This window comes from Oreochromis niloticus, linkage group LG4 (genome assembly GCF_001858045.2).
Source record: "Oreochromis niloticus isolate F11D_XX linkage group LG4, O_niloticus_UMD_NMBU, whole genome shotgun sequence".
Lineage (NCBI taxonomy): Eukaryota > Metazoa > Chordata > Actinopteri > Cichliformes > Cichlidae > Oreochromis > Oreochromis niloticus.
This window is the reverse complement of record NC_031969.2, coordinates 19,333,245-19,347,818: the sequence shown is the minus strand read 5'-3', so window position 1 is coordinate 19,347,818 and position 14,574 is coordinate 19,333,245. Positions and strand designations below refer to the sequence as shown.

Genomic DNA, 14,574 nt, shown 5'->3' with positions numbered 1-14,574 from the left:
TGTATATGCTTTGCAATAGAAGCTAGGTTAATTTCAGATCAGCAGGATACTGCCCCGGTGGTCATGTGTTCAAAGAAGGGCCAGTTGGATCAGCAGGCGAGAGGCAGAGTGAGGACGAAAGCACTTAATTGGCTCTCAGTGGGAGTGTGTAATCCTCTGGGTTTTAGAGACCGAGGGAGGGGCACAGAGCAACCTGCACAAGATAGAAACGTGCACCAATGCATGCACATACTGCTGGCTTGGTCAGTCTCCTCTGAAATCATATGCCGTGTGTGCTCTGCAAGAGATATGGACAGGCCATAAAACTCGTGTTTGCACAGTTACGGAGTTTCCTTGTTGAAGTGTAACAGGAAGTTTATTCCCCGTCCTCCATTGAGAGGCTCAATCCAGAGCTCCACCCTCCCCACTTGTGGACAGACTTTACAGATCGTGCTGTAATCAAATATTTAATTGATTATTTCATAGATTAAAGGAGAAATAAAATGCTTTTGTCTCATTAATCAGCAATAATAAATATTTAAAAGAGACACCTTTTGAATACTGTACATTCTGTCAAAAAAGCCTTTCATTTCATTTATGTGTCATATTAAAATTAGATTTTTTTTAGAAGGAAACATTTTCTTAAATGCCTAAACAAATAATCACAAGTACAATATTTTTATGTTAATGCAAATTTTTAAACTTATGTTAATAAAGCCTAGAAATGAATACAGTCCAGTACACCAGCGCTTCTTTAGATATAGCAAAAACTTTGCACTGAGGGTTTTGTTATAATCGGGTTTCTTGATGAGTCATTCAGACCCTACAGTCATGTTTGTAAAGCATTCGTGCCTCTACTACTACAGAGAAAGATGGAACAGTTGTACTTTAAGGCATTTTCTTTTTGCACCAGCCTAGAGGCATTAGCAAGTTAGTAGTCTGCAGTACCAGTGTAGTCTGCAGTTGTTTGAATGTTGGCCCTGGCTCAGTGCCTACTCTGCCAGGTGGGTGTGGCCCTGTGAGTCACAGCGAAGCATGGCAAACAACATTCATAGTGTGTTCTGACTTTCAGTTGGTTTTACAGGGAGGGGAGTAAGAGTCTCGTGTTTAGCCTTCTCGCATACTTTGGATGTTTACTGGGTTTGTTTGTCTAATTTTACTTTCAGAGACACTCTGTGCCTGTTCTTATATTTCTCTCTCCGTGGTGAGTGAGTCACTTCCTGTCAGGAGCACTGCCAGTTGCAGGGAACAAAAGCATCACGGCTCTGTAAAAAGGACTGGGTTTGTTTTTTGTTTTATTTTTTTTTTTTAAGTGTCTCTAAGTTGACTAACTGAGGGACAGACATGAGTAAAAAGGCAGGATATCCCCATTCAGTATTGATTTGAAGCATAAAGACACTCTCAAGGCTTGTTTGTCTCCAAAAGGATTCCCATGCAGCGGATAAAAGAAACGCCCTCTTTGTAATTAACTATCATGCAGTGCCTTCTTTCACAGAACAGTTTTTTTTTCCTTCCCAATTTTCTAACATTCTGTTCTTCCTGCTTTTCTCTGTCCGCTCTCACTCTCAGCTCCAGCTATTCAACAGCAGCGTTAGAGTTTGAGAAAGAGCACCAGATAGCCCCTGTGTACGAGTCGCCCAGGATGTCACGACGGAGCCTGCGTCTGCAGACCAGTGCCAGTCACTATGGAAACGAGAACCTGGCTGATTACTCCCAGAACCACCACAGCAGCAGTAGCAGCAGCAGCTACACCAGCACCAGGAGAGAGACACGGTGAGACCAGCAATGGGCACTTTTCCTCTTTGACTCTAACATTTAACTTACCAAAGAGTAAAAGAAGAATGTTGATTTATTTATGTTGTTTATTTACATTTGGTCATTCTGAATACCAACACAGACTGATTTGTGTCTCATGGCTTAGCTTCGGAATAGTCTGCCACTCCATCTACGTTAAGCTGATTCTGCGGACTTTTCTTATCACGTAATTTTTATTATCTGTATTTAATCTGTTTTCAAATGCTGTTAGCTGTGTTTTAATGTTCTATTGTATGTCTCTTGTGATTATTGCTGGGCATTTTTAGTTTTATTTTGTTCTGCAGCACTTTTTGACTGCATGTCTGTAAAAAGAAACCACAGCTCAGTTGTGGGTTTTCTTTATTCCCACACAATTACCGAAAATTGAGCAAGCGTGCAGTGCTACAGTTCTGTTACTGTGGTTCCCCAAAAAAGCAGGTTTCAGGAGAAAACCGCGGGTTTGAATTTCCTATATTTACCTATTTTCACTTTTTATAGAAGCATTGTAGTTTTCAAAATCATTGCTAAAACTAGTGATTCTAGATGAGCTGAACATTGGTACAGTGGTTCACTTACACCAGTGTCTATCTGTCGTATCGCTGACCAGATCTATCAAGGACCAAGCTGAAAGACTTTTTATGATTTATTTATTTTTTGTTAAAGAAGAGTTTCTTTCAGTGATACAAAGGATCAAATAAAACAAAAACAATAATGGTCTCTGCTGGTTGCTATTTTAAATACTCTCATGTCTTTGAAGACTGCTTTCAGATAAGCATCACCTAGAAACACAGAAATCTCATTCTGATCAATGTGATTGATTATTCTAAATGATAAATGTGGAGATTTGGTTGTAATGATATTCAGCGTGTTATAAACTAAATAAATCTAGGTACAAAATCAGCCAGGAGCTAAGTGCCACCTGGATTAGTGTGTTGCAGCAGACTCAGAGTAGCTGTCACCACTTCTTTAAAGTGCGTTTTAGAGAAGCGTAAACTACGTGAGGTTTAAGTGTATCGAGCACCTTTTCTGATCACATGGCACACTCTCTTGATGAGGCTGCATATTGGGACGGCTCTTACTGTGTATAACTTGCGTACAGGGCTTTCAGCGTATACTTGTTTACACCGCAAAACTCACAGCTCTGTTTCCCCTCTCTGCTAACACAGGACGCTGCGGAGCAGAAAGCAACAGTCCAGTTCCAACTCCCTGTCTTTATCCCTGAGCCAGGCCGCCACACCGAGGAAAACCCTCACCTTCTCAGCTGCTAATACCCCTATTAACAGCAGCAGCAGCTTGCAGCAAAGCAGCACAGCGTCTGATGCCGCTCAGATCACAGCCATCGTGGAGCAGCCGCATCTGAGGCAACGCACTGTCACCACCACCACAACAACAACTTGTGTGGATGGACACTGGGGTAAGTTGGAATAAATAACTACATAACAATAAAGACTCAACCATGAAAGAGAATACTTCTGAAAAATCTCCATTAAGCATTTTAATTTGATTCCACAGGGCAGAATATACAACCGAACTTCCTCTCTGAAAAAATAAAATGACAGATGTAATTTTTTTTTAGTTCCTAAATACTCTATCAAAAAGAATTTAAGGCTTATCTTGGGTAACCAGGCTTATCTTGGGTAACTGCTCTTTGTTGACCCTATATTAGATAATCTTGCATACCCAGAATAATTGCTCAGGAGTGGAGATATGGCAGGATGAAGTGAAACTGCTGAGTTGGTTGAGAAAATGAGGCGGAGTAATGGTAAAATAAAATGTTCAGTCAAGTAAAAGATGTGCTATTACAACACAAATGAGAATATATAAAACAAATATTTATGTTTGGGTAATTGCAGGGTTTTTTGTTTGTTTTTTATCTATTGTTTTAGTTGTTGATTCGTTTTCAATTCAGACATTTGAGTATCAGTTTTATTATTGAATGTGAACATGTTTGCCTGCTCCACTTGGGCACCCGAGATCCCCTGAAACTCCTTTAAAAGCAGCTGCACACAGATCCATGGATGGTATCGTTTCAAATTTCGTTTTTCTACAAAAACGTCTCTCACAAAGTGAGGCACATTTCGAACTCCCTTTCTGTCGTTCAGCGAGCTAAAGCATCCAGATGGAGGCCGCTGACTGTGCAAGAGAATAACAGGAGACATTCTGTTGCTTCTAACTTTCTCTCTGACTGATCATTTTCACTCAGACATCTGACGTAAAATCACTTTCAGACATTATCATTAATGCTTGCTGAAGCTTCAGATATTCATTATTGATTATCACTGAGTCTGAGGGGCCCAAAAGCCTGTAATCTGGAGAGCCCTGTTTTGATTTTAAGATGACTTTTCCAGAAATCCATACCAAAAAATGTATCTTAACAGCAGTGTACTCCAGCACACTCACTGCAGATTTATGCAATCTTGCAAGAGAGAGTAAAAGATCTTAATCCTTGTTCTGCTACTGTTGGTATTTAATGTTGCTGTGTGCAGTCAACTACCTTAACACCAGGAAAAGAATATGTAACTAGTGGTTTAATGGTTTCCTTTGTTTGTTAATGAATGATTCATAAACATGTGAACACGCTCTCCACCTGCAGGGCAGCCTCCCAGCCACAGTTTATCAAGCGTCAACGGCGATGCCAGTACGTCAAAGTCCCACGCCGCACTCTCCAATGGCTACATTTGCAGAGACTGCTCTTTACACTCTCCAAAGATGGACTCCTTTGTCACACAGTCCGCATCGTCATTATTATCGTCATCATCGTCGTCAACATTTCAAGCTGCCGAACCTTCCACGGACGCCCTCTCGTCAACATCATCACCTTTCACCAGTATTTACAGCAGAGACAGGAGTCGAAGGAACAAGACGGGTGAGAAATGTTGTACTTAAATGCAGCCATTGTTTTTATTGCTTGGATAACTGAGCCGGGAGGTTAAATGCATGTCTTCACAAAGCCGTGAAATGATGAGAATGTAATCAGTAGTGGTGTTTCTCTACAGGTGTCCTGGCTTCTATGTCTAACACGTGTATACGCTACAGCAAACAAGCCTTGGCCCCCATAGTGTCCTTAGTCACTGTGCTCTTCAACAGTGTGGTCTGGCTGGGTTCAAGGGCCAAGAGCCAAACAGGAACAGGTACACAAAAAGAGACATTCTTTTGCTCTTCATTCTTTTCCCGTCATTTCCACATTTTCCTCTCTCATCGTTTGTTCCAACTTCCTGAGCCACTCAGAGTGAGACTCTTGGTGATCTTGAGAGAGAAGTGACTCCAGGAGCTTTTAGAGATGTGTGCCTCTAATTTGAAACCTCGTGATTTCTACCTCAGCAGCCCTGTCATCATCACTCTGTCTCACTCTCTTTGTGTTTCATGTGTAACCTTGTTACCTTTTCCTCTTACTGGATTCTTTCCATAGCTTCCTGTTTTGTATTTATTCGAGTGCATCTTTGGGGAAACTCTATCATTAACTTCACTTCTTCCTCGTCTTATCACCAATATTTATCTGTAGCTTTTTGTTGAGTGTGTGCCTTTTTGACTAACACTAAGAATGCGGACCGCTGTGTCACCAGGTGCCTTGACATCGTTTTCGGACTCTGTGAGACAAGCGGCGTCCTCAAGTTTATCCCAACTGTGGCTATTAAAGCAGACCACTCTCCACAGGATGATGGGCCACGGGGCTAATGGATATGAAGGACAAGGTACCCACTGTTACTACTAAGGGCAAAGGTTAAAGGTCGCAGCTCCTGACACCTTCACCTGCCCTTGTGTTAATAAACTTTCCTGTTATAATTTCTTTTTTATCACTTCCTTCTTCAGCTCTTACTGTTTTGTTTGTTTAAGGAGAAAGGCGCCTCAAATGGAGATTTCTCTTTTGAAGTGGGCTTGACGTTCAAGAATCTCTTCCTCAAGTGTTTATGTTTCAACCTTCACTTTCACACTTTTGGCTTCTGTTTCTGAAGGAGGAAGTAATCTAAACACAAAATTAAAATCAAAACAACCATCGCCTGATTGTTAAGTGTTGAGTATGTGGCTGCTCAAGCAGAACTAACAAGGCTCTTTGACTCCAGCCACTTTATCAATGTGCAATCAAAAGTTTTAATTAGCAAAAAAGAAAAATTATTTCCAACTCTGCTGCTGATTTAAGCTGTTTTTATTCACAGCTGCAGAGGAACTTTATCAACTGTGACCTTTTCACTACATTCTTGCAGCATCGCTGTGTTTCCTCCTCACTCTTCTATCTACTGCTCTTCACTTCCTTAACGAGGACACCTCAACGTCACATTAGTGGCGTGCGTTTTGCCATCCTCACACTCCGTCTTCCTTTTCATCATAACTTTCTCACACAACTGATAATATTGCTAATACATGCCTTGTGTGTATGTTGCAGCTCACTCGAGCTTCTGTGGAAGCATGAATGTGAAGGATCTGGTTACTGAAGATGCGTCACATCTTAATCTCAATGGCTCCCTGTGTAAGCAGGCACTCACACACACTCACACACATGCATGTGCTCATTTTCTCACACGTAGCCATGATTGACAGAGTTAATGATATGCGTGACCTGTGTTAAGATCAGCGAGCAAAGGTTGTGTGAACTGATTTAGCTGGTCTGAAGCCCGTTGACCAACGTGACCTGCAGATGTTTCTTTGTCTTAAATGTGTGCCTCAGACTAATGTGGAGCCGTCAGTTTACACAAAAACGTCAGATTCCACACGACTGAACATGATTCCAAGAAATAAAGCAAATTTCTGGTTGAAAAGCATCTTGTTTTAGACTAGTAATAGATGAAGTAGCTGCTGGATTTCACAATGGTCTTTAAAATTAAGAATAAAAGAAACAAATATGACCTTTGAGTCAGGAAACGCAGCTTTGCATGATGCAGCATCTCATGCATTGCAGAGTTGCATGCTCATGGCTTCTTTTTTAAAAATTATAATATAATTTGTTTTTCATTTTCTTTATTTTAATTTGCTTTGCTTTGATAATTTGCCGTCTACGTTTCTTATTTTTTTGTATGAGTTCATTCACACATGCTTTTTTCTGTTCATTCTGCGTGCCTGCTGTCCATCATATGGGCTTACACAGGTGATGACTGTAAAGGGAAGCAGGTCTCTGAGACACACACCGTCCTCCTCAAACAGTCCTCTAGGTCCCGCCGACTGGCGGGGGCACTGTGGAGCGTCCTAGTTTATGCAGGTTAACCAGCACTTCTCTTATTGTTGATCACACCGTATAAATTTACAAGAACATGTACGTTTTGATCATTCAGTTGCAGCTCGATCAGTTTATTGCTTTAGCTGAGTTTAGTGAATTAAACATTTCCCTCTTTTACCCTGTTTTCCAGGTCACTGCCTCCTCCAGCCAGGTTACTGTGTGATGAGAGCAGGCAAAGCTTTAGGTTCAGGTGTAGGGACGGCAGCACAAAGGGTGCTCTCACTGTTCTGGATGCTCCTGGCGGCTCCAGGTCAGTGGCTCTTGTTTTTATTTCATCTTTTTAGAAATGTTCATCCTCTGCTTCTTTCTTGCCCTCTCATTCTGTGTGTTTTGTATTTTTCTTTCTCAACAGTGAAGGCAGGCAAAGGACTTCTGTGGTTTCTTGCAACAGGATGGTACCAGCTGGTGTCTCTCATGTCTCTGCTCAACGTCTTCTTTCTAACCCGGTAAGAGTCGTCCCTCCTCAGCTGTCTTTCAGAATCTTGCAAGGAATAGAAGAGAGTTTAACATTTAATCTGTTGAATAGCTTTCAAAATACTAAAATATCTACATTTGATTTTTCTATAATAACAATGCATCAAATGAATTTAAAAAAAAGATAAAACTGTGCAATAATATAATGGGATTCCTGCATTTTAGCTGCTAAAGTCGAACTTATTTCCATCAGGAGTTAGTAGAGGCCAAACACGGTGTTAAAAGAGAGTGAACACTGGACTTTCATCATGCAGCCAGAAACAAGACACCAGATAAATGCTAATGATGCCCTGTAACTGCTGTGTAAACACTTTGGTCAAACAAAGAGCTGCCAGGCTCAACTGAGAATCATTATAGTGAGTACGATCAGTTCTGACCTCCACTAGCAATTAAGTATGTGACAGTTTTACCCTAGGCTTTCCTCAGCAGTGCAGCTACACGTTGCATATCTAATTGAAAGTGCTGGAAGTTCTGTTAACAAACTCTACGAACTCTCTAAAGCCAAGTTAGGTCATTATGTTGTTATTTTCACTCCCATCGAGTGGCCACAGCTCATAATCTCGAAGCAGTAGTGACTGCACTGAGTAAGACATTTTCAGTTCTACTAAGGCCACATTTCCTGAGCTCTGAGAGCATATTGAGTTATTAACGTGGAATTTTGCATTCACACATGTCCTGCTGTCAGTTGTGCATTGCTCTGACGCATGTACGTTCTGTGTTTCAGATGCCTTCCCAAACTCTGGAAGCTCCTGTTGTTGCTTTTGCCCCTTTTGCTCCTCCTTGGTGAGTGCTTCATCAAATATCTAACCTATTTAGGGAGCACATATAGAAAAAAGTGATCGTGTGGCGAAGCAGTAGATGTTATAACCAGCACGCGTCCCCGGAGTGTGGGACAAATCAAGTAGCAGATTCAGGTCAGCCTTTTCAGGGCTGTGCTGTGGCTGAGCTCTGCTCACACAAGCTCTACTCACATAAGGGTAAATCACAAACACATTTTATTAATCCTTTGTTTACTTGCTGAAATACTCCTTTGTGAACATGGCTTAGCCCCTACATTGTCATCATGATGGGCTTGCTTACTGCTGCTTCTGTAAATGAGGGAAGGAAATATTTAGACACTGTAGTCTTGCAGCTGCACTTATACATGTGAATATTCAAATATCTCATGCCTTGCATTATACACATGACCCACAATTTAGACTGTTTTGTATCCACAATGTTGACATGTTGACTCTGTAGGGATTAGGCTCATATCAGCGTGTTGAATAAGATTTAACAGTGTGATCTGTGATTTGTGTGCAGCCTTGTGGTTGTGGGGTCCATCCACTGCTGCCCTGTTTGCCTACCTACCAGCCATAAACCTAACAGAGTGGCGTCCTGCGTCTTCCTTCAACTTCTTGTCAAATTTGGTACCAGTTCCCGCTTCTGTACCTGGCCCTGCACCAGAGGCTCCAATGGAGCAGACCCCAGCCACCCCAGTTTCACATGCACCGGTAAGAGAGAATGAATATATATACACATGATTATAATCACTGATTGATTTTGTTTCTAATCCTTTTTACATGATGTTCATTTATTTATTTCCCCCCTCAGCCAGTCCTTCCCCCTGTGGCAGTCTCCAGTGTGGACATGGAGCGTCTTGAACGCGTCGAGCGCCAGCTAGCCCTGCTGTGGGAGCGAGTCCAGCAGGGAGACCAGAAGCAGGAGCAGCGCCATGACAACGTTTTGGGTCTCTACAGCACCCTGAGGGAGCAGCTCCATACGCAGACTGACAGGGAGAGCCTAGGACTGTGGGTGGCCTCCATGCTGGACCAGAGAATCGGTGTGCTGCGAGGAGAGCTGGAGCAGGAGAACACACAGAGAGCGCAGGTAGGTGGATGACACAATGCCAAAAACGCAAGTTAGTGCTGAAAGCTCAAGAACAAAGTTACAAGAGTTACATTTTTTTTGCAGGGTGCAGAGCTGCAAAAACAACACCAAGAGAATCAGGCAGCACGACTGGCTGATTTAGAGTTACTGCTCAAAGCTCTGTCTGCTAAGACTGAGGTATGTACTGCAGGATTGCTGCTTCGCCACTGAGAATCTATAAAAGAGCATTAAACACTAAGTGACAAACAGTTAAAATACTGATGATATTTGTATAGTGTTGGAAAAACGGGTTAGACAGCCAAGCTGGTATGAAGGCAGGCCTGGTGTTAAGTCTGCATAAAGGGAACAGTGGTGCAATGTGAAATATTTAAACTTGCACTTTCTCACTGTGAAAGCCAACAGGACAAAATCACATGTCCTCCTTGACAAAATAGTATCCAGTATGTATCTTGTCACTTGCAGTTTTTTAAAATATGGAAACCGAATCCTCCTGTTTTTATATTTTCAAACTGCTTCCATAACTGTTGTATATGTGTGCGGCAGGAGGTGCAGCAGAAGCAGCAGCAGTATGAACATGAGAAGAAAAAAAGAGAGAAAGAAGCTGTCACTTCAGCAGCAGACACAGCTCCTGTGAGGTACAAGAAAAAAAGACGAATAAATAAACCTTACAGTCCACTTTTTTTCCCTTTATTTTGTTGTTTGTGCTGTTTACATTTTGAGTTTCTGTCTCCCGATCAGTGTGGGGGTGAAGCAGGAGGACCATGACGCTCTGCTAACAGAAGTACAGAGACTTGAGGTAGAGCTGAGTAAAATCAGACAGGACCTGCAGGGCGTTGCAGGATGCAAGGGCAGGTGTGAGCAGCTGGACACGCTGCAAGACACTGTAAGTCAAATATTGACTTTTGTTTGGCTTTGTAAGACAATAAAAGCTTAGCCTGCCTGTTCTGTGAATCCTCTTATATGAGTTTTTAAATTTTTTCCCGTCCCGCTCCCAGATATCAGCCCAGGTGTCCTCTCAGCTGCGTAAGGAGTTGCAGGCTCTGTTCTTTGGTGGTGGTGCTTCCGGAGAGGAGCAGGGCGAGGTGCCCGAGTCTCTGATCCACTGGCTGTCCCAGCGCTACGTGAGCACGCCTGACCTGCAGGCTTCTCTGGCGTCACTGGAGCTTAGCATCCTGAGAAACATATCCCAGCAGCTGGAGGTCAGCCGGACCCAGACAGTGGTTGAGGCTGAGTCCAGAGCCAAGAGCATTGTTCAGACAGTAACCGGAACTGTCCGGCACGCTTCTGCTGCCGAGGGACTGACAGAAGAGGTAATGTGTGCACACTTACCATCAGCATCATCAGTTGTGTTTACATAATCCTAGTTGAGCTCTTGAAGACTGTTACTTTGCAATGTTTTTTTGTTTTTTTTATGCTCATATGTCATTTTTATATCTGCTTCTTATTAGCAAGTGAAGCTGATTGTGCAGAATGCTCTGAAGCTCTACTCCCAGGATCGGACAGGCCAGGTGGACTATGCCCTGGAGTCTGGAGGTAAGAAGGAGGAAATCTTTCCATCCTTTACACAAGTCAGTAGCTAAGCTAAGTGCGGCTTATCAGGCTGGTTATTACATAAGTCACGTCTGTGCAGTAATATATCAACACAACTAATGTTTGGTACATGACTACTCTTATAAAAACTTTAGGTTGCAAGGTAAAGCCCTCTGTAAAATCTGAATGCTGCATAAATCACATTAAATTCAATTGGTACACGTCTCTTATGCAATAAGAGTGCAGGCATTAGCAAGCTCAAGGACACCAGGGTATTATTGTCAAAATCTCCATTGTGAAATGTGCCACTAAGCAGAGTGTTGACCTATATGGGCCGGTGACTTCAGCGCGCGCGCGCGCGCGTGTGTGTGTGTGCACTGAAAGATTGTTGCACTTTCATAGAAGAAAAATGCACAATATTTAATTGTAATGCTCTAGTTGCATAGAAGTAATAGCGATCAGTAAAAGCAATCCTAGTCTTGTGTTGATGTTCTGTTTAAAAGTGGTATCGCCAAGACTGAGTCGCAGTCCTCAACTCAACTATAGTGCAACACTGTGCAAAGATTTAAAGTTCACGTAACATCAGTGGTTGGAGAGTTGCCCCGGGCAACTAGTTTGCAGAGAGAATCACAGTCCTGCTGGTGATTACCGCAATAAATTCATCCTGTTGTCTCGCCATACAAGAAGAGCAGGTTTTCCTCACACATTGCCTCCTTAATGTGCATGACTGGCATCTCCTTTTTAGCCAACATTTGGGGAAAAAATCAGAAGGTCTTTATTTTATAAGTACAATTTTAATTGCAATAAGCTCCACGGTGTCTAAAAAACTGTTTGGAACTGACAGCAAGGTTTGGAAAGGTTTAGGTTTTTCACAGCACTGTGTATGGTGTACTTTAATATTAATGATTTTTTTGTGGACTTGAGAAAGAAAACTTCCGGTTTAGTATAATTTCTGATTCTGTGTGTGTGTGTTAAGGTGGCAGCATCCTCAGTACTCGCTGCTCCGAGACATATGAAACCAAGACGGCCCTCATGAGTCTGTTTGGCCTGCCACTCTGGTACTTCTCCCAGTCTCCACGTGTTGTCATTCAGGTGAGCCTCGCCATGAGCTGAATAAAACTGTGCAGCACCAAATATAACCAGTTAATAGATAGAATCTGCTGATCTAAAAGCCTGTCTCTCTCACTCCTCCACTAGCCTGATGTGTATCCTGGAAACTGCTGGGCGTTTAAAGGCTCTCAGGGCTATCTGGTGATCCGCCTGTCCCTGAGGATCCTGCCCACATCCTTTGCTGTGGAGCACATCCCTAAGACCCTCTCCCCAACTGGAAACATCACCAGCGCCCCACGCAACTTCACCGTCTTTGTAAGAAACACACCAACGAAAACCATGCAATGAGACACCTTTTACTCTAAAGCAAACATCCCAGGTGATCACAGGCTGCTTGTTTGTGTTCAGGGTCTAGATGATGAGCACCAAGAAGAGGGAAAGCTGCTGGGAAACTACATATACCAGGACGATGGGGAATCACTGCAGATCTTCCCGGTTATGGTAACTTTAGAGGCACTTCTTAACATGATTAGAAATGTAAAAAATAATAATAATAATCACCTCAGTGTTTGTCAGCAGTTCCTGAAATATTCCACTTTTTTTCTCCTCAGGAGGAGAATGACAAGACGTTCCAGATAATCGAAGTGAGGGTGTTGTCCAACTGGGGTCACCCCGAATACACCTGCCTGTACCGCTTCAGAGTCCACGGAGAACCTAGACCTCGCTGAACCAACCACCACCACCACCATACTCCCTTATATATGATGCACCACCCCATCTGTACATAGCTCTCACTGGCTTAAACCCTTAAAACTGAAGGGACTCTGCAGGAAGTTTGTGGATGTTTTTGTATGAAAAGCAAAGAAGATGTGGATTGTTTAAAGCAATGTGCTCGGGCTGAGTCATGAACGTAGTTTTTTGCGTTATTTGAAAGAATCACAGGAAAGTTTGGATGAAGACTGTTAAAGATTGAGAGAATTTGAACCACAGAAGAAGCTAAGTCCCACTGCTACCCTTTTCAAGGCCTCTTGCACTGAATCAGCCCCCACCCCTGAGGGCACCAAGGCTCGCGTGAGCCGACAAACCCACCAGTCCCCCCTTGGCACCTTCTACAAGAAGGTGGACGCTTGACATAGGGAGGGGGGCGGGGTTACAGACTCATCTCCACCAATTCTTCACACACTGTATCTGTCTGATTTTTTTTTTTCTTATCTCTGTTTAACTTTTCTTTTTTAATGTTTCACATCAGAGTCTACTATTTTCAGGATGAAGACCACTGCACCTTTGCCTGAGATGATATCCAGGCATGTCACTTCCTTTGTTGCTGTCTAGTCTCCACAGTGACTCCTACAGAACTGTTTTGCGCAGTCTGCAGGTCTGCACTCGACGCATTAGATCCACTACATTCTAATCTTGGCTTCATGCTTCCATATAGCCATAACTAAGACTTTTATTTTGGAACTGAACATGCTGCCTATGGATAAGCGCTGAATGTTTTCTGAAGCGGAGGCTCTGATGCAAGTTTCCTTTAACTACACAGCAACACTATAAAACCACTGACCTGAGCTCTATGTGACTAAAGTATTAGGAGGATCCTCACTATACGTCTCATTATGTAGAGACTTGAGTGTTAACTCGTAGACTCATAGTTTTTACACCATGAAATTACCAATGTTGAACTACTCCTGTCACTAACTTTGCTTTTTCTGTTCTGCTATCAAGAAGAGGTTCACTGTCTCCCTCTAGCTCAGTTAATCGTCCTCCTCACATGAGCTCCCACTATTCTGAAAACCCTGAAGGAATGTAATCTGTATATTTTATTGTTGATAGCTGATGCGCTGATCCTTTATAATATCTCCTTTTATCAGTGTTGCTTTATAAAAAACCCAACATCCTGTCATTATTATTGTACTACTATTATTTCTTCTGTTACTCGTGGTATTTTACTTCTTTCTTGATTTGATTTTTGAGGGTGTTCATTTTAGAGGATGCTCTGCAAGAACTTGTTAGACAAATGTTTGTGGCACGGGTCTTCACAATTTCTTTAAAATTAAGGGTTCTGTCATCAATTTTGGTTCAAAATATGGGAAAGTCTAAATTGTTATGTGTAAAAAGGAAAAAAAAAGACTTTTGTTCACAACCTTATTTATTAACAAGTCAATTAGTGGCTGCAAGGTAAGACTTCCTGCAATGTATATTTTGTTAAAAGCTGTTCAGTGCATTTTGGAACCATCTTAGTTCTTTTGTTTGTTTGTTTGTTTTTTAAAGATAAATGGCTATTTTTGTTCAGTCATGAGATGACTTAACTGCTTTGGAATATATTCCAATAAAGACTTTAATTTTGAAAAAATAAAAACATCATGGCTAAAAATTACTATGATGAGCTCTAACTTTTCCTCTTTTATATTCACAGCGGAAACGGTTAAGTAAATATGTTGTTTGTTTGATCTTTTGCAGCAGCATCTACAAGCAAAAATCTGAGGATCAACAGGCCTGAGTAATTCTGAGTTAACCAAAAATAATATGCATGTGTTTTTTACCTTAATACTTTTGAGGCATATATAGTCACGTACAAAAATCTTTATTGCTCATCTCTTCATATTTTATGAGGAAAATTGGAAATGGATGAAATGCAAAAATAGAACATGAGGCAAAAACAGAGTTTGTAC

The 14,574-nt window shown here is 42.0% G+C and overlaps 1 protein-coding gene across 9 annotated transcripts in view; it reads left to right on the top strand.

The window, feature by feature from the left end:
• sun1b (Sad1 and UNC84 domain containing 1b) overlaps nt 1-14,279 on the top strand; it is a 28,675-nt gene extending 14,396 nt beyond the window's left edge. For 4 of the 9 annotated variants that reach the window (XM_005461044.4, XM_005461041.4, XM_005461040.4 and 1 more), the window contains 21 exons: nt 1,549-1,752; nt 2,940-3,187; nt 4,367-4,639; nt 4,770-4,904; nt 5,337-5,465; nt 6,155-6,238; nt 6,854-6,964; nt 7,113-7,232; nt 7,335-7,428; nt 8,181-8,239; nt 8,759-8,949; nt 9,050-9,325; nt 9,410-9,502; nt 9,869-9,960; nt 10,064-10,208; nt 10,321-10,635; nt 10,774-10,858; nt 11,832-11,947; nt 12,053-12,220; nt 12,314-12,406; nt 12,517-14,279. In XM_005461044.4, coding sequence (XP_005461101.1) covers nt 1,622-1,752; nt 2,940-3,187; nt 4,367-4,639; nt 4,770-4,904; nt 5,337-5,465; nt 6,155-6,238; nt 6,854-6,964; nt 7,113-7,232; nt 7,335-7,428; nt 8,181-8,239; nt 8,759-8,949; nt 9,050-9,325; nt 9,410-9,502; nt 9,869-9,960; nt 10,064-10,208; nt 10,321-10,635; nt 10,774-10,858; nt 11,832-11,947; nt 12,053-12,220; nt 12,314-12,406; nt 12,517-12,633 — 3,075 coding nt within the window. In that variant the 5' untranslated portion in view covers nt 1,549-1,621 and the 3' untranslated portion in view covers nt 12,634-14,279. The remainder of the gene's footprint in view (nt 1-1,548; nt 1,753-2,939; nt 3,188-4,366; nt 4,640-4,769; nt 4,905-5,336; nt 5,466-6,154; nt 6,239-6,853; nt 6,965-7,112; nt 7,233-7,334; nt 7,429-8,180; nt 8,240-8,758; nt 8,950-9,049; nt 9,326-9,409; nt 9,503-9,868; nt 9,961-10,063; nt 10,209-10,320; nt 10,636-10,773; nt 10,859-11,831; nt 11,948-12,052; nt 12,221-12,313; nt 12,407-12,516) is intronic. The other 5 variants (XM_025906203.1, XM_005461043.4, XM_025906204.1 and 2 more) reach the window with 5 other exon arrangements.
• Nucleotides 14,280-14,574: the final 295 nt, after the last annotated feature.